Source organism: Mesoplodon densirostris, chromosome 1 (assembly GCF_025265405.1).
Source record: "Mesoplodon densirostris isolate mMesDen1 chromosome 1, mMesDen1 primary haplotype, whole genome shotgun sequence".
Taxonomy (NCBI): Eukaryota; Metazoa; Chordata; class Mammalia; order Artiodactyla; family Ziphiidae; genus Mesoplodon; species Mesoplodon densirostris.
In genome coordinates, this window is record NC_082661.1 from 236,882,443 (window position 1) to 236,902,417 (window position 19,975).

At 38.5% G+C, this 19,975-nt stretch overlaps 1 protein-coding gene across 1 annotated transcript in view; it reads right to left on the reverse strand.

Annotated features, from left to right (window-relative positions):
* Positions 1 to 393: 393 nt before the first annotated feature.
* Positions 394 to 19,975, reverse strand: part of DCHS2 (dachsous cadherin-related 2) — a 288,245-nt gene continuing 268,663 nt past the window's right edge. Inside the window, exons 17-21 of the mRNA XM_060095313.1 lie at positions 18,969 to 19,120; positions 9,081 to 9,211; positions 6,107 to 6,393; positions 4,985 to 5,117; positions 394 to 3,020 (exon numbers count right to left, since the gene is read on the reverse strand). Coding sequence (XP_059951296.1) covers positions 394 to 3,020; positions 4,985 to 5,117; positions 6,107 to 6,393; positions 9,081 to 9,211; positions 18,969 to 19,120 — 3,330 coding nt within the window. The remainder of the gene's footprint in view (positions 3,021 to 4,984; positions 5,118 to 6,106; positions 6,394 to 9,080; positions 9,212 to 18,968; positions 19,121 to 19,975) is intronic.

The window sequence follows — 19,975 nt, forward strand, 5'->3', positions numbered from 1 at the left end:
TTATAAATAGCAGAATAATCAGCAGTAAAGTGACCAGAATACAGTATACTTTATTTCCATTTATTTTCATATAAATGTTTTGGCAGTCAGCCAAGTTCACTGTGTCCTTTGGAAATCTAACCATACAGAAGACCAGGTGTGACAGAATATACACTACTTAATATATACAAACTTGAGTCCTGAGAGAAAAACATAAAGGTTAAAAGACAGGGTAGCTTCTCATTAAGACTGAAACAAATTCTCTAAACTTAAATGAGAGGGTTCTAAAAACCTAGACTAAATTATATCCCTCCCTCATAGATAAATGAACCCAATCTCAAGGAGCTCACTTAGGAATGTTTTGTTCAATCATTCATGACCAATGGAGAGCAGGTGCTTGACATCACAATTGTTTTATATTTGAACTTCATCTGCTGCTTTAGGTTCATGGCATGTACCACTCAGATGTGTTCCTAATAATTCTCCAGCTGACAGCAGCGCAGTTATGGCAGGGGTCTGTGTGGTCAGCAGAGAAAGGGATGGAGAAAAGCTAGGCATCATGGCTTCCGGCAGAGAACTTTGATGATAGCGAATGGGGGAGTGTGGGTATTTCCAAAGTCCCTGCCCCAGGGTTATGGTTGGCATTCTTGGTGGAACTGCTTTAATCCCGGAGTGGGCTACTGCTGTTATCAAAGGTGGTGGAAAAACAAAAGATTTCTTCTCCTTTGGAATGCCAGGCATATGTAAGTGCTCATCCTTTAGTTTTGCAATATCATTAAATACTGATGCAAGAGGTTGGAACTTGGGTTCCCAACTGAGGAGATAATCCCAGTGATAGTTGCCTCTTACATCATGATCAGAGTTTCTCTGGGTTGAAAGAGCTGCACATCCTGCTTCCTGATCACCTGAAATAAAGACAGCCTCTTTTCTGACATCAGCTAGGATGCCCACTTTTACCTCTCTCTTCTTTAGAGGCTGGAGTAAGACGTTATTTTGAACATAAGTAATGCCACAGCCCTCTCCTTGATCTCCTTCCTCAAATGTATGGCTGGTTTCTGCTGTTTCAGCAGTGACCGCCACATCAGTTTCCCCAGACAAACAAGAGAGCTGGTCTGATTCCCTTGGAATGCCGGAGTCTGGCACCCTGGACTCCCGATCACTGAGAGCTGAGTCAGAGTCCTTTCTGTAAGGGTGCTCATTTATCCTCTGGATTTCCTTATCTTCTGCAGTTTCTCCTTCCACAGAATAGTGACCACTGGAGTTTGAGTGCCTGTACAGATGTGCAATGTCTTTCTCCATAATTTTTGTTAAACTCAACCATTCAGGCATGGAGTCCATGGGCACTACCTCATTATCACTCTCATTAGTTTTTTGGAAGGGCTTCAGTGTGCTGGCATACCTGGTTGGTCTCACACTGATATCTAAGGATGATGAGGTTTTCTTTTCTTCATAATTGTTTATTGCATCTTTTTGTTTATGTCTTAAAATCAGTACAATTAGAATGAAGACAAGTAACAAAAACACTAAAAAGGAGACAGTGAGACTGATCAAAAAGCTGCTAGCTGATTCTGTGGAGTGTTTTCCTTCTGAGGAAAAAGACACATTCACAAAAACAGTACAAGATGTAAACTTGGAGTCCGGTTTGGGGCTACGAGCAATTATTTTCATTTCTATGGTGTCTTCTTTGCTGACTTGACTTTTTATTAGGGGAAGGGCTCTCCTTAAGTAAATATTTCCATTAGTTTTATTTACTGAAAAGAAGGGAGATGGAGTTTCGAGGGAGTAAAGAATAACTCCATCAATACCAGCATCTGCATCTGATGCTTCCACTCTGCCAATCAACTGTCTTACATTACTCTTTTCTGGGAGGTTGAAAAAATATTGATCCTGAGTGAAAATGGGTTCAAACTCATCTATCCCTTCAATATCCACCCAAACCATTAAGGACGCTGCTGAGTCACCCTTGTCTTTGGCCTGAACTATGAGGCAGTATTTTTTGTCATGTTCATAGTCAAGGACTTGCTGAGCACGAATATCCCCTGATAAGGGGTCAATGAGGAAGAGGTCATGATCATGTGGCATCTCATGAAGGAGAGAACAGGGTGAAATTATAGAATAGGTCAAGTCTCCATAAGGACCTGTGTCAAAATCCAAAGCATTTACAGAACATATGCTGGAGAAAACAGGAAGATTTTCAGGAACAGCACAGTTCAAGTTTGGGAACATAAACTGAGGTGCATGGTCATTATCATCCAGGACATTGACAAACACAACTGCAAAAGAAAAATGCTTCTTTTCTTCATCTGAAGCTTGGACAGTTAAAGTAAATTTTATCGTTTCTTCATAATCCAAAGGTTTAATCAAATAAAGAACTCCAGTTTTTTCTTCTAAGTGAAAATGCCCCTTCTCATTTCCAGAGATTAGGTTGTAGACAATTTCTGCATGTGAAGCCACATCACAGTCACTTGCTGAGACCACAGTGATGGGACTCCCTCGAGGGGTACCTTCCTTGATGTGGGCATGATATTCCCGACTGCTGAATGCAGGTGGGTTATCATCCACATCGAGTACTGCTATTGACACAGTGGCTGAGGAACTCAGTGGAGGGCAGCCATGGTCAGATGCCAGAAGGACAAGCTTATGACGGGCAGTTACTTCTCTGTCCAGATTCTGAATCAACACCAGGTAACCAACTTGCTTGTAAGTATATTCTGAATGAATGAAACTAGTTTCCACATGGAAATTGTTCTGTGAATTACCACTGATGATGGAATATTCAACATGAGTGTTTTCATGGGTCCAGTCATGGTCAACAGTTGAAAAGGTGACAAGTGTGCTTCCAATTGGAGTGTCTTCACTCAAGCTAAGATTATAATATTCTATTGCAAACTCAGGGGCATAATTGTTCACATCTTGTATTTCTATCTCCACTAAGGTAACAGCCTTCAGGTCAGGAATTCCACCATCACTGGCTTCAACAAGAAATCGAATTGTTGATTTTCTATCCAGAAGTAAGACAGGATTGATAGTATATACTGTGCCTGAAAAACAAGACATAGGCTTTCAATGTTGTGAAGTAAAATATTCATGATCATCTTAGTCAGCAAATATTTACTAATATGTAAAGATATCTGTTAGTTACAACCAAAGGTAACTCCAAATAGAAAATTTAGATTATTATATTTATACATTTGTAACACACTTCAGAAATAATATTCATGGCATTCACTCTATTAAATGTGTGTGCTGCTTGAAGATGACTTTGCCACAATTTTTTAAAATTTTTATTTTTGTGTAGTAAATTGTTCCATTATTACTTTTTAAAGAAAATGTATTCTTATTTGAATAATTTATACCCCATTCTACTACACAGAGACACATGTATAGAGACATTCTGGCATGAAGATATTTATTCTGGAAATGCTGGATAACACTCATGCTAGTCAAATGAAAGTAGTAAGTATGATAATGCAGACTTACAACTATTGCTTAGTTCTAGAGATGCTTTTCCTAAAGTTCTTGTTTAATTCAGCAAGTGGATTTTTCCCCTATTGATGAAATACATGTAATATGTTTTATCATCTTAAATATAGAAATATATAATTTTTCTAAGTATGTATGTAATGATATTTTTCTAAGGAAAATGTGTTTTAAGTATGGTCACAAAGAAAGAATACAAAATGGTACCTTTTAAATGCCACATTTCAGTTTGGGTCCCACCATGTACTCAGTTGACCTGATAATATTCAAGATTTTAAAAACATTCTAATCAATGTAAAGTTTGTTGATAATGTATATCAAACAAAAGTGTTGCCAGGATTGAGTGCTCAGAGGGACTACTCACACTGCAATTTGCTGTGGCAGAGAGAGAGAGACAGAGAGAGAGAGGAAAGCCAAATTCTTGACATGTTCGAGTCCACACAGTAATCATTCATCTACAGACTGTGTGGCAACATTACCTACTTCTCCCCGTTACCATACTCTGAGGGCCTCATACTGGTATTTTGTGACTAAATTCTCCCTTCAGGTAATCCTGAGGTTAACTTTTTAAAATTGATAATATAATTGACATATAACATTATATTAGTTTCAGGTGTACAACATAAGGATTCGATATTTGTGTAACTGTAAAGTGATCAGCAGAGTAAACTTAATCAACATCGATCATCCAGAGTTTGACTTATAAGTCAGCTCTCATTTGTGAAATAATGCAGTGGTGGGTGGAGATGGAGAACACACAGTGTAACGTGCCCCAGCCCTGTTCTTTTCTAGCATGTGCTCTGCTAGGGACAGCACTTTGCTAATTATTCATCTTTATCAAATTTAGCTTTTAATGTCTACTTGCTGTTAAATTTTCTCTATACAATGCTTAACTTTTCTAACCTGAAATCACTTGCCTGAATGCATTTCACAACCACAAATGTCTTGATCTCTGACAACAAAACGGAGAGCCTTGAGAGGCATCAAAGAAACAAGAACATCCTCAATGGTTTTCACTTAGTAGAGATGCTCAAATATTTTTTCTTTTCTTTTTTTTTTTTTTTTTTTTGGTCCTTGTTGAATATGTGATGCTGTTTCTGAACTTCTTGTACTTGGCTTGGAAAAAAAGCTTCTAAACTCTGGTAACATGACGTCTTCAGCTCTAAATGAACCCCTTTGACTTCATTTTGATTCTTGTTGAGGCCTGGGCTAATTACTTCAACTGTGCTTGGTCAGCTGGATGAGCTAGTATTTACTATACTGAGGTCTCTGAACTTCCGTGCATTTGCCAGCATTTAATCAGTTCCTTTCGCTTTCCAGCCATTGAGATATTGGAGAAGAGAAATAGCACCAGGATCTGCTACCACAGCATTTGACGTGAAGAGAAATAAGAAGGTGGTGTCTTTGATACCAGCGTGTGGGGATGGATGTGGGGGCTATTTTAGGCACATTTGGAAAGGATTATTTCAGGTTTCCACTCTGTAACTCAAACCTATGAATGCTAAAGCCACTATAAATAACTCACCATTTGTAGGATCAATTGAAAATGCCTTAGAAGAAGAAAGGATCCTGTAAGAAATGTTCTCGTTGCTTTCCACATCTGTGGCCACCACGGTGAGCACTGCGTGCCCCACAGGCACCGATTCAGAAATGGTGACCTGAGGGAAAAAGAGGGAGATGGGCACTGTGATTAAAGGTTGTAGCTATTTTTATGAACAGGGTCAGGACCTGAGGCCCTTTTATTCATTTTGCTTATAGAAAAGACAGAGAATCTGACTTTTTTAGGCAGATTAATCTATAGAGTGGACATATTAAGAAGACTGTATTAGTAGTTCCAGAATTCAGAAAGACAAATTTTAAAATTTTTCATTCAGTTTTGATTTTTATTATGAAAACTTTTCCTTCTAAAACTTATTTCTGTGTGGTAGAGGACAACTAATGCATTTACTAATGTATTATTATACTGTACATTTTATAATTATGAGCATTGTATTATTTAACAAGCCTTCACAGAAGATCATTACTTAGATTAGCTTCTCTCCTGTGTTTACAGGTAAACCTTGCATTTGTTAGTTTCTCTCCTGAGTTTATAGGTAAACCTTGCATTTGTTACATTCAAGAGTCCTGGAGCCCATATCCAAGTACTTAGGTGAATGCTATCATTGTCCTTACTTCTATAAACATATACTATACTCTAAAATCTACAGTTTACACTGTACAGTTTTGTTCATGATTTTTTTCTGCAAAATGTTAATAAATATATTCAAAAATGTATGCCTAGGAAAGAAAAGGTTTTCTCAAATTAACTGCAGATAATCCAAACTACCTTATTGTCTTATTTGTGGCTTTGCAAATATTAGGCAAGTTCCAATTATTATGAGCAACTGGATCCCAATCCCTAAAAACTAGAAAAATGGTGACATACTTTCATACGATGATTTGTGATACATACCTAAGAAACTGAATTGAATGTGATATTCAATTTCATATGTACTTCTATCCTCCATAATATTAAATATAAAACTCTCAGCAACAACTTAGGCAGTAAAAACAGTGAATACTCTCTGTTTGTCTAAATTATTGTCAACATTATTCCCTATTCTTTCAAGTTTTGGCTACAGTTTCAACATCTCTTTAAGTTCTCTACCTGGTAAGAATCTTGAGAAAATACTGGTGGGTTATCATTGACGTCCAGCACATGGACGATGAGTGTCCCCTCTGTGTGGTGCACCAAATCTGAAATTTGGATATGCAGCTCATATTCAGTAGCTTCTTCAAAGTCCAGTGTTTTCACTAGCACCACTACCCCAGTGTTCCGATCAATAGCGAACTTAGTTCCAGGATTACTCTCTTTGACGAAACTGAAGATGAAAGCTGGATTCAAATCCACATCATGAACTGATATCTGAGTCACAATTACACCAGGCAAAGAATCTGAAATAGTCATGAGCACTGTCAGTCTCCATTAAAAGTCATCCTTTGAAATATTTTTCTTTAACAGTTCAATCCAAGCATTTTGATATTAAGTCCAACATGATTTGCTATTTATTGGCATGATTTCTTATACAAGCCTCGTTATGAACTGAACAAAAACTCTGAAGAATTTATGAGCCTAATAAAAGTGAAAATTTACCACTGAATATGGAATTGAGGAAGTAGGGTATATTCAATTTTTATATTACACTTTTCATCATATGTTTATAACACAATTCCAGCACCAAGAAACATTCTAAGCCACTTATTTGTACTATATAGTTTCTATATCAAAACCATATATTAATGGGGATGTGGGTGGGAAGAAGGTTATTACTCAAAACATTAATACAAAACATAAATTTCTGAAAAGTAGGCAAGATTTAAATGAAAATATTTGGATAATGAAGTTAGAAATAGATACTTAGTTCCTTGTATTCATTTTTATAAAATTATTTCTTTTGAGTGGCACACACTGCTTCCTTCTCTTAAAATCTGACTCTCAAAATTATCAAGACTATAGAAAGTATACTTCATACTAGTGATGAAAACAGATATCTAATATTATTCACCAAAAAATCAAAAATAGATGACATGGTAAATGTCTCACATGTCATATGTGTTCTCTAGCCTAAACTACCAAGACAGGGACTTTGTTTTGGAGCTGACAGGTATGGTGCAGATGGAAAGAAGATGCCAAGGCATTCAGAAGAGCTCCACTGTGTGGGAGACTCATAATTTTCATGTTTCAAATTTGAACATTCTTGACATGCAACAACCACACTTGACCCCTTTTGGTGTGTTTTGATTTATACAGCTTGTTCTTGTGATATATTTATCCTGGGCACATTGCTGCATTTTGATTCCAGTGCATGTACTCTTACCTTCAGTAAAAGCTGGGGAAAATATATCCAATCAGTGAGAGGCGAAACTAGACAATTTTTTATTGGTAGAGTATTTTAGATTTTAAAAAAATATTTGTAGGTATCCTTATATATAAAAATTTCTGGAATATAGCCCTCTGCGAGCAGTGATGTTTATAATTTGTTTGGAAAGTGAACATAACAAAATGTTAGGCACATTTTAGGAAGAAGTTGGATATTAAGAGTGAAAGGAGAGAGGATAGTGAAGGGCCACTATTTGCAACTTCAACTATAAAATGTTGGGTTGGGTTTTACCAGTACAGCCATTGACCACAAACAACTTTGAGATCAAAGACTATGGAGTCTTCATATAACCCAGAGACCCAAACAATTAAGGCTAATCAGAATACAATGTAAAACTTTGTATTTTCAACCTCTACCATTAATGTGGTAAAATTTTTCTGCAAATGTTGAAGTTTAGTTTACACTAGAGGAAAATGATAACTCTGTGTGAAGAACATCCAACTCCCTTCACTTATTACTTGTCATTAGTGTACTGCAAATAAAACTGAGCAGAAACCTATGGGGCTTTCCTGGGACAGATTCCCCACCATGCCCTCCCCCTTTCTTTTGTCTGTAGAAAAACTTTAGTCAAATAATATATTTAGGGAATTCCCTGGTTGGCCAGTGGTTAGGACTCCATGCTTTCACTGCTGAGGGCCTGGGTTCAATTCCTGGTAGGGAAACTAAGATCCCGCAAGCCATGTGGCATGACCAAAAAATGAAAAAAATAAAAGAATAAATTTAATCAGAAGTGTGAGGAAATAAAGAAACAAAAGAAAAGTAGTCAAACAGGACAAAATCATAATAGTTTAGTCATTAAGCATGATCAAGGACCTTTAGCTCCTCCTCAAGGGCTATAGATAATATTCTGGGCCATATTCTTTGAGCTGTTTTGTAGATACTGAAACCTCTACCAGATCAAGAAGTTAACTATATGATGGCCAGGCTGTAGCCATGACATAATCTGCCACAATTCTGAGAATCACCCTTAAAGAAATGGGAACAAACTGACCCTAGAACTGAAGATTAACTGGGCTTAAAGCAATCAAGATGATGCTGATCAGACCACCACATGACCAGTTTCAACATGATCCTCAGAGCTGACTGTGCTGTTCTGCACGTAGCCCCCTCCCTCTGGCTACACACCCATGAAACTCCCCTTTAGAAGTTCTTGACCCCTGATCAGCAGTGGGGAATTGGTCTTTGGACACAAATATGTTTTCCCCTCTCAATTACTGGCCTCCTGAAAAAAAGCAGCCTTTCCTTTCTACCAACACTTGCCTCTTGAATTTTGCTTTCGAGTGGTGAGCAGCGAGACCTGAGTTCAGCAACACAAAGACTAACAGAGTTATTAGTCCAAGAACATCACTGCCTCTCAGGGGAGCTTTAGGGTGAGCAACACAGTCAACAAAAGATACTCTTCATAGAGATTTCACTTTTAAGCAATGTCCATACACAAAAAGAAGTTGTGTGGAATGGTGGTTTGACCTTGGGAAACCAGCCTCCTGCTGGTTTGAATGCAAATCCCAACTTTAACTTTTAACTTATTTGGCATTTGATATTTAACTTCTGACCCTCCATTTTCTATTCTGTAAAATGAAGATAAAAACTATTTATGTTATGTGGTTGTTGAGGATTAGTACTTATATTTCACATAGCACCCAGCTGAAAAAATGGTAGATGGTATTATACAAGTTTGATATTTCAAAACACCACACTTACTTTCTGCAACTTCCACTGCTTCAGAGGGGAGAAAAGCCGGGGCATTGTCATTTGTATCAGTCACTTGTATCTTGATCACAGTTGTACCAGAAAGCCTGGGTATCCCTTTATCTGTGGCTTCTACAATCAAGCTGGTTTGGAAAAGAATCAAGGAATGTTATCCATCATTCAGAGAATAAGAAAACAACATAAATATGAAATATCCAGTTGAAAATTTAAAAATGAGCTGACTAGTTAATTTTATGTCTCCCCTGACTTTTCTAAATGGCATCATTTAAAATTTATTTTATAAGAATAGTGGCCTGACATGTATTTGTTTTTGACACATTTAGGGAATCACATCCAAAGACTAGGGGTCGTGAAGTATTTAAAACAGATGAACTCTCTCTATGAGACTGACTGTAAAATTCAGTCCTTTCTACTAAGAACAACCTAAAAAGTACAAACACCAGCACCTGTTTTTTAGATAAGGAGATTGCCTCCAGCCTGGACACAGGGTATGGGTACTGCTACATATTTCCATGTTACCGCACTAACAAAAGATAGAGCCACTAAAAGATTGCTTTGTATTATTTTTTTTCAGATCTAAATTGCAAATCAATCAAAATTGTAGAATGAAGAGAGAGAACTGCCATGAATAATACATGTGCAAAAGAGGCACTATTGACTAGGACTATAAAGTAGAGGTAAAAGTCCATGATTTGAAAGAATTTACACACAGTGATTCAATCTCTCTCAGATGATGGTACAACGCGCTACTCCAGCAACCAACTTAGAAACCTGATTAGTGTCTTCAACTTCTCCCTTTCTGTCACCACCCTGACAACATCCAACTAGTTATGAATCTTATAGATTTTACCATCTGAGTATGACTTGGATCAGTGTCCCCATCCGTTTCACTCCTACCTTCAGAGCCTCAGATGGGCTGATCAACCATCTTGCTCTGCAGGAACTGAAAAGTTTCCTGGGACATGGGACTTTCAGTTTTTTTAAAACAGGACAGTCCTAGGCAAACTAGGATAAGTTGGTCATTGCAGCCTCATCCCCTCATCATCTTTACCTTGCATTCTCTGTATTCATTATATCTTTTCTTAACTGGAGTACTTATTACTCATCAATCTGCCTACTGCAAGTCTCACCTGCTCCTCTTTATCCCCCACATTGCAACTCCTCAATTGCTCTATCGAAAATCCTGGTTTGAAAACCTGACTCCCCTATTTAAAACCTTTCCTTAGCTTTCCATGTCTACAAGAAGTAATACAAGCCTTGCACACATACACATGACCTTCTATGACACAGCTTCTGCCTGGAATTCCAGTCCCTACACTATCTTTGTCTTTCAAAGCTCACATCTCTGTAAGATTTCACTGGCCTCTCATCTGATTTAGATGCCCCTTTCTCTACCCCATAGCACACTGTACATTCTTCCACCATAGCAATCATCACCTTTTCTTCTTAATGATTTGTCTGTCTCTCCTATAAGTTCCTTGAGGGTAGATGTCCTGCCTTATTTGATTTTCTTTAATATATTTTGAGCACTGGTTTCTCAAGATTTGCTCAAGATTATAAATGTATCAGATGACAGAGCCAGGATTCAAGCCCAGGTCTTGGTTGACTGGAAAGCTTGTGCTCTACTATATGATACTTTTCAATATGCCTCTCTTACTGTGTATATATCACACACTAATGCATAATAATTAGCTTTTCACTCCCCTCTAAACACTATGAGTTCCAGGAGGGTAGCTGAGTAATAAAGTAAGCTGTCAATCGGAAGATGATCTTCATTTCAGAAGTGGAATTAGTCTTAGCCAGTTGGTGATACTATCGTTTAAGAAACTGAGACTTGGAATTTGACACACTTCTACTTTATTTTCCATTGCTAGCTTACCTGATAAGTGTTCTTTATCTTCCTACCTTAAATGTTTAAAATGATGTAAAATAAGCATCAACCTTTTGTTGGCTTAAATTCCACTTAGTAGCAAACGATCACTACTTATCTATTGTTCACGAAGAACACAGGCTGTGTTCTACGCTATTGAAATTGGGACATCAGTAGAACAACTATTTAAATTTCACATTTCTAGAGCATAGGAATAATTCCATGTAGAAAGTTTATTTTGTCAGCACGAACATAAGTCAGGTACACATGAAAAAATTTTACTAAAAATAATCAACTCATCATGTTCTCTGCCCCTGCTGCCTGCCCCTCCCCAATGTCATACTAAAGTCTCAGCCAAGACATCAAAGTTATGGCTCTGTTGATTCTTCCACTATGGCCATAACCACTCTTATTTTCACAGTATTACAACTTCAGGGGTTCCATGTAATGCCTATGTCAGGTTAAAAAAGCAAGATTCTTTGATATAGTGAGAAATACGATTCTGTTTCAAAACAAAAGGACAAGTCAATGGTTTGAAGAACAAATGAAAAATTATGAAGGTAGATCCACTGAAATTCTACACATAACTTCTAAGGGACCTCAAGTTTTCTGTGACGGCTCCTTGGCAGGTTTTGTAAAACTCTTAGCTGGTTCCATGGTAAGTTTGTAAAACTCTTAGCTGGTCCAACTGGTTCTGTGTTCCAGAACTGCTGCCCTGATTAGTGTATCAGCAGAGACAATAAATGAAGCTGACTAGATAAAAAAAACAGTCCCATTCTAGTTCAGAGCATAGTTCTCCTACTCTACCACTGATGGAAAGCTGCTTCTTACCATGTTAAAGTTTAAATGAGACTTTGAACAGGCAGAATCTTTTCTGATTGCCTTAATACTTAAGATGGTGGTAGATGATTTTTCAAAACTCTCTCTCAACAATATATTAAATGTATACCCAGAATTAAGTGTTCCTACTGAAATTCCAAGAGAAACAAAAATATCAGCCAAAATCATAACACTTCTGAAAGGAAGAGCTATGGCTTCTAGTTATATCTACACACGTTTTATTTCCTCTTCCTCTAGACATTCTGCTATAATGATGGCAAAAGAATTTAAAATAAGGTATATGTTGATAAAGCTAAAAAAGAAAATGTGAGAAGATATTAGTGAGTGGAGTGGGGGAGAAATTTAAACAAATTTCTGGAAAATACAAGCAGATTGAGAAGTGGTTACAGATAAGTGGGCCAGAGGAAACCATAGATTAAAATGCATTCTGCATTTGTAAAGAGATAAGGATGAGTGAGAAACAGATTTGCCCTCATATAACCAAGGAGAAGCTCAAAACATGGCAAAGGGCAGGGTGAGATATCGAGCTAAAAATAGCTTAAAGATTCTTTTAAACTCAAAATACAGATCAAGTCCCCTTACCCATTGCTCTTCACTCCCAGACAAAACAATATCTGATGTTCATACTAAGAGTAAGTAATATCAAGGGACTGTCCCTGAAGAAATGAAATCCCCTCCTAAAGGGGAAAAAACTCTCTCTATATACTGTTATTTGTATGTCATCCTGCAAAGTAATCAGGTTCTTCTCTGGTTCATCTGAAAGCCAAGTGTGCTGGTCAATGAGATCCACCCAGAGATTCTGCTATTGCCTCACCTAGGACCAAGGATTGTTAGTTACTTACAGAAAGTCTCCCACATGAAAAAGAGAGTGTAAAATAGAAAAAGGGAAGAAATAAACCCAAAGGATGCAGAGATATTGAAAGAGAAAAAGACAATGTAAAAACAATTCTAATTAATGTCCTTGGAGACATTAATAAAGATAATGCATAAAACAAGAACAAGATGCTATGGAAAAGCTCAAAGATCAAGGAAGAGCTTTTGGAAATAAAAAATACAAAATATTCAAAAATTTTCAAACCAAACAGTGAAAAAGAAAGTTTAGAATGCTATAATTAAGAAAATCTCCCAGAAAAATAAAACAACCAAAATAAACCCACACACAACAAGAAATGGAAAGTAGGGAATAAAACATCACTGACAAAGGATCAATCCTGGCAGTCTAACTCTTGACTGAATAAGATCCAGGAAAAAGAGACAGGGCAAAGTAAACAAATAAAACAAAACAATAAACAAAAAGGAGATAATTATCAGTGAAATAATACAAAAAATAGAAACATTTATCCTCATTAAAAGAGCACACCAAGTACTCAGCACAAGGAAAGACCCACACCAAAGTACATAATGACAAAATATCCAAACATTGTAGATAAAGAAAATAACCTGAGAATTTCCACAGAGGATGGAAAAAACAAATCATATACAAAACACATAATTAGAATGGCATCAGATTTCTCAATAGCAAAATTGAGATTTAAAATATAACAGAGGGCTTCCCTGGTGGCACAGTGGTTGAGAGTTCTCCTGCTAATGCAGGGGACACAGGTTTGTGGCCCGGTCCGGGAAGATCCCACATGCCGCGGAGCAGCTGGACCTGTGAGCCATGGCCACTGAGCCTGCACGTCTGGAGCCTGTGCTCTGCAATGGGAGAGGCCACAACAGTGAGAGGCCTGTGTACCACAGAAAAAATATATAAAATAAAATAAAATAAAAAAATAAAATAAAATAAAACAGAACAATGCCTTTAAAAATCTAAAAGAAATGTTCAACTTTATATTATCCATTGCATAAATCACATGTGAGAGTGGAATAAAGGCATTTCCAGATGTGCAAGAACTCAGAGAATTTACTTCCTTTGCACCTTTTCCTACAAAACTACTGGAAGAGAAAAGTAAGAGAAAGACACGGGATCTGAAAATCATAGGCCCAATATTGGAGAACAGTAAACCAAAGTCACAAGTCATGGGGTCCAGCTTTGCAGTGAGCTTAGGGAGCCACACTGTCCAGCTAGATCAGGAGGGCAGAAAGCAGTAGGGCCAAGGTCTCCAAGGAACAGAGGACTTCACAGAATATTTGATATGAGAGGCATATCAGTGGAGAAAGATGAGTGGGCATGTCTGACAGAGCTAATGGAATATTTACAAGGAATTAAGTACATGGATATAGCAAAGCAGGTGAGCAAAACCCAAAGATAATCATTAATGCTGGGGATAAGGGGGAGGGTAAGGAAGGAAATATAATTATACAGTATGACCTGGCTCTGAAGTAGATACCTGTATACTCATTTTATGTAAACACTGATTATTGATTAAATGAATAGTGCTCTGAATACAAAGAATTGGATGTAAGAAGGTAAAAATATTAAGCCTGAGAGCCCTTCAAGATGGTGGAGGAGTAAGACGTGGAGATCACCTTCCTCCCCACAAATACATCAGAAATACATCTACATGTGGAACAACTCCTACAGAATACCTACTGAAAGCTGGCAGAAGACCTCAGACCTCCCAAAAGTCAAGAAACTCCCCACATACGTGGGGAGGGCAAAAGAAAAAAGAAAAAACAGAGACAAAAGAATAAGGACGGGACCTGCACCTCTGGGAGAGAGCTGTGAAGGAGGAAAGGTTTCCACACACTAGGAAGCCCCTTCACTGGTAGAGATGGTGGGGTGGCGGGGGGGAAGCTTTGGAGCCACAGAGGAGAATGCAACAACAGGGGTGCGGAGGGCAAAGCAGAGAGATTCCTGCAGAGAAGATGGGTGCTGACCAGCACTCACCAGCCTGAGAGGATTGTCTGCTCACTCGCTGGGGTGGGTGGGGCTGGGAACTTAGGCTCGGGCCTCGGAGGTCAGATCCCATGGAGAGGACTGGGGTTGGCTGAGTGAACACAGCCTGAAGGGGGCTAGTGTGACACAGTTCACAAGGAGGGAGTCCAGTAAAAAGTTTGGAAGTGCCTAAGAGTCAAGAGACCATTGTTTCACGGTGAGCCAGGAGACGGGATTCCTACCTTGTCTGCCCACAGAAGGCAGAGCACTGCCTAAACGAGCTCCAGAGGCAGGCACAAGCCATGGCTATCAGCACAGACACCAGAAACGGGCATGAAACGCTAAGCCTCCTGCTGCTGCAGCCAACCAAAAATCCTGTGTGCAAGCACAGATCACTATCCACCCCTCCTGGTAGCCTATGCAGCCCACCAGTGTCAGGGTCCCGTAATCTAGGGACAACTTCCCTGGGAGAACACACAGCATGCCTCATGCTGTTGCAAAATCATGCTGGCCTCTGCCGCTCCAGGCTCACCCCACATTCCATAGCCCTCCCTCCTGCCAGCCGGAGTAGCCAGATCCCCCTAATCAGCCTCTCCTTTAACCTCCTCCTGTCTGGGCTAAGAACAGATACCAGAGGGTGACCTATATGCAGAAGTTAAGCCAAATCCAAAGCTGAACCCCAGTAGCTGTGTGCACAAAGATGAGAAAGGGGAATCTCTCCATGCAGCCTCAGGAGCAGCAGATTAAATCTCCACAATCAACATGATGTACCCTGCATCTGTGGAATACCTGAATACACAACGAATCGTCCCAAAATTGAGGTGGTGGACTTTGGGAGTAATTGTAGACTTGGGGTTTGCTATATGCAACTGACTAGTTTCTGATTTTTATGCTTTTCTTAGTACAAATTTTAGTGCTTGTTATCACTGGTGGATTTGTTTATTGGTTTGGATGCTCTCTTCTTTTTTTATTATTTTTTTATTTTAATAACTTTTTTATTTTTTGTTTTAATAACTTCATTTTATTTTATTACTTTTTTTCCTCCCTTTTCTTCAATCTGTGTGATCGACAGGGTCTTCATGCTCTGGCTGGGAGTCAGACCTGAGCCTTGGAGTTGGGAGAGCCGAGTTCAAGACATTGGGCCACCAAAGACCTCCCAGCCCCACGTAATATCAATTGGTGAGAGGTCTCTTAGAGACCTCTGTCTCAACACGAAGACCCAGCTTCACTCAAGGATCAGCAAGCTCTGGTGCTGGACATACCATGCCAAACAACTAGTAAGACAGAAACACAACAATACCCATTAGCAGAGAGGCTGCCTAAAATCATAATAAGGTCACAGATACCCCAAAACACACCACCGGCCATGGTCCGGCCCACCAGAAAGACAAGATCCAGACTCATCCACCAGAATATGGGCATCAGTCGCCTCCACCAGGAAGCCTATACAACCCACTGAACCAACCTTACCCATTGGGGGCAGACACCAAAAACAAAGGGAACTATGAACCTACAGCCTGTGAAAAGGAGACCCCAAACACAGTAAGTTAAGCAAAATGAGAAGACAGAGAAATACACAGCAGATGTAGGAGCAAAGTAAAAACCCACCAGACCAAAGAAATGAAGAGGAAATAGGCAGTTTAACTGAAAAAGAATTCAAAGAAATGAAAGAAAAGATGATCCAAAATCTTGCAAATAGAAGGAGAAAATACAAGAAATGTTTAACACGGATGTAGAACTAAAGAGCAAACGATGAATAACACAATGAATGAACTTAAAAATTCTCTAGAAGGAATCAATAGCAGAATAACTGAGGCAGAAGAACGGATAAGTGACCTGGAAGATAAAATAGTGGAAATAACTACCACAGAGCAGAATAGAGAAAAAAGAATAGAGGACACTCTCAGAGACCTCTGGGACAACATTAAACGCACCACCATTTGAATTATAGGGGAGCCAGAAGAAGAAGAGAAAAAGAAAGGGAAAATATTTGAAGAGATTATAGTTGAAAACTTTCCTAATATGAGAAAGGAAATAGTCAGTCAAGTCCAGGAAGCACAGGGAGTCCCATACAGGATAAATCCAAGGAGAAATATGCCAAGACACATATTAATCAAACTATCAAAAATTAAACACAAAGAAAAAATATTAAAAGCAGCAACGGAAAAGCAACAAATAACATACAAGGGAATCTCCATAAGGTTAACAGCTGATCTTTCAACAGAAACTCCGAGAGCCAGAAGGGAGTGGGAGGACATATTTAAAGTGATGAACAGGAAAAATCTACCACCAAGATTACTCTACCCAAAAAGGACTTCATTCAGATTTGATAGAGAAATTAAAACCTTTACAGACAAGCAAAAGCTAAGAGAAATCAGCACCACAAAACCATTTTAAAACAAATGCTAAAGGAACTTCTCCAGGCAGGAAACATAACAGAAGGAAAAGACCTACAATAACAAACCCAAAACAATTAAGAAAATGGTAATAGGAACATACATATTGATAATTATGTTAAATGTAAATGGATTAAATGCTCCAACAAGAAGACATAGACTAGCAGAATGGATACAAAAACAAGACCCATATATATGTTGTCTAAAAGAGACCCACTTCTAACCTAGGGACACATACAGACTGAAAATGAGGGGATGGAAAAAGATATTCCATGTGAATGGAAACCGAAAGAAAGCTGGAGTAGCAACTCTCATATCAGGCAAAATAGATGTTAAAATAAACCTATTACAGGAGGCAAAGAAAGGCACTACATAATGATCAAGGGATCAATCCTAGAATAAGACAAAACAATTGTAAATATATATGCACCCAACATAGGAGCACCTCAATACATAAGGCAAATGCTAACAGCCATGAAAGGGGAAATCCCACAATAATAGTATGGGACTTTAGTACCCCACTTTCACCAATGGACAGATCATTCAAAATGAAAATAAATAAGGAAACACAAGCTTCAAATGACACATTCAACAAGATGGACTTAATTGATATTTATAGGGCATTCCATCCAACAACAACAGAATACACTTTCTTCTCAAGTGCTCATGGAACATACTCCAGGATAGCACATATCTTGGGTCACAAATCAAGCCTGGATAAAGTTAAGAAAATTGAAATTGTATCAAGTATCTTTTCTGACCACAACACTATGAGATCAGATATCAATTACAGGAAAAAAACTGTAGAAAATACAAATGTATGTAGGCTAAATGATACACTACTAAATAACCAAGAGATCACTGAAGAAATCAAAGAGGGAATCAAGAAACACCTAGAAGCAAATAACAATGAAAACACGATGACTCAAAACCTATGAGATCCAGCAAAAGCAATCTAAGAGGGAAGTTTATAGCAATGTAATCCTACCTCAAGAAACAAGAAAAATCTCAAATAAGCAACATACACTTACACCTAATGCAATTAGAGAAAGAAGAAAGAAAAACAAAGTTAGCAGAAGGAAAGAAATCAGAAATATCAGACAGAAATAAATGAAAAATAAATGAAGAAAAAAATAGCAAAGATCAATAAAACTAAAAGCTGATTCTTTGAGAAGATAAACAAAATTATAAACCATTAGCTAGACTCAACAAGAAAAAAAGGGACATGAGTCAAATCAATAGAATTAGAAATGAAAAAGGAGAAGTAACTACTGACCCTGCAGAAATACAAAGGATCATGAGAGATTACTACAAGCAACTCTATGCCAATAAAATGGACAACCTGGAAGAAATGGACAAATTCTTAGAAAAACACAACCTTCTGAGACTGAACCAGGAAGAAATAGAAAATATAAACAGAACAATTACATCATATAACATGTAAGTAGTCTGGCCTAGGAGAATATTGACACTTGGGTATCTATGATTTTTTCCCTCAGTAGAAGGTCTGCTCTTAGCTTGTAGGGTGGAAAGCGTGATTTGGCATTAGAACACCTGGCAGTGAGACCATGATTAATGGTTAAATGGTTCTGTAGCCCTGAGTGAGACACTGCATGTCCCTTGTCTCATTAGTGAGTGAGAAAAGGCCTAACTGAACTTCTCTGGCGGTGACCGTGAGGATGAAAGGAAACACTGTCTGTGCATGGCCTTTCAGAAGAACATACAAGTACAAGGCAGACTGAAATGCATGATAAGAAAGTCAAGCCTCTCTTTGGCCCCAGGCTTCCCAAGTGACCACTTCCCCAGAGACAAACAAGGTTCACAGTTTCTTAGGTTTTCTTCCCAAAGTCGTCCAACTTTATGGGTGTGCTTTTACTCAAAGAGGCCTGCAGGGTAAGCACTGTGGGGCAACAAAACAGAATAGCCAGTCAAACGGATCTGAGTCTTGGACAAACCTGTAGGCTCTGGTGTACTCATAATCCAGAACTGCACTTGCTGTTAGCACACCGCTCAGCATGTCCATCTGGAACACTTGTCCTTGGTTGCTGGAGAGAATAGAATACTCGATGAGGCCGTTTGTCCCACTGTCCTGGTCTGTGGCAAAAACCTGTGAGGAAGCAACTCCTCCGTTAGGTAAGGATTGAATCTGCAGAATGGGTTAAGCCTGTTTTTCAGAGAAATGCATTATGAAAGAATCACATTGTCACACACTTTAAAGACAATGACCAAAGGAATATTAACCATGGCTGAAGCTTACATGTACATTAAAGTGGATAATGGGTGAGAAGATTATTCTGCAGATTCATTGAAGGGAGTACTGCGTGTTTTGCGCTAAATGAAACAAAACCTAGATTTAGTGCTAACAAAGTTAGGTCCTGGTGATTTATTTGATGAGTTGTCCAAGTACTAGTGTTGAAGATAAAACAAAAGTTCGGCATCACTCTCCATGGAGATATATTATTTAGTCTGCTTTACATTTTAATCACAAACTAATTCTATTAGTGGATTCAAGATCTTGTTTAAGAACAAGCTGACAGATTAATTTCTTTCTATTTATTTTTAAAAATATTTATTTATTTATTTATTTATTTATTTATTTATTTATTTGCCTGTGCCAGGTCTTAGTTGTGGCATGTGGGATCTTTTAGTTGTGGCATGTGGAATCTTTAATTGTGGCATGCGGGATCTAATTCCCTGACCAGGGGTCGAATCTAGGCCCCCTGAATTGAGAGCACGAAGTCTTAGCCACTGGACTACCAGGGAAGTCCCTCTTTCTATTTATTTTTATCTTCTAGGCCCCTCAGCCTTGGCCTGAGTTCCCATCCCCTGTCATCTCTCTCTTGGGTGACTGTACTGATGTCCTGGTGGGTTTTTGCTTGTAACTCCCTTCCTTTTCAATCTATCCTTCACACTACTGCCAGAGTTCTCAGGGGATCCAGAACCTCATCAGGACCTCATCAGG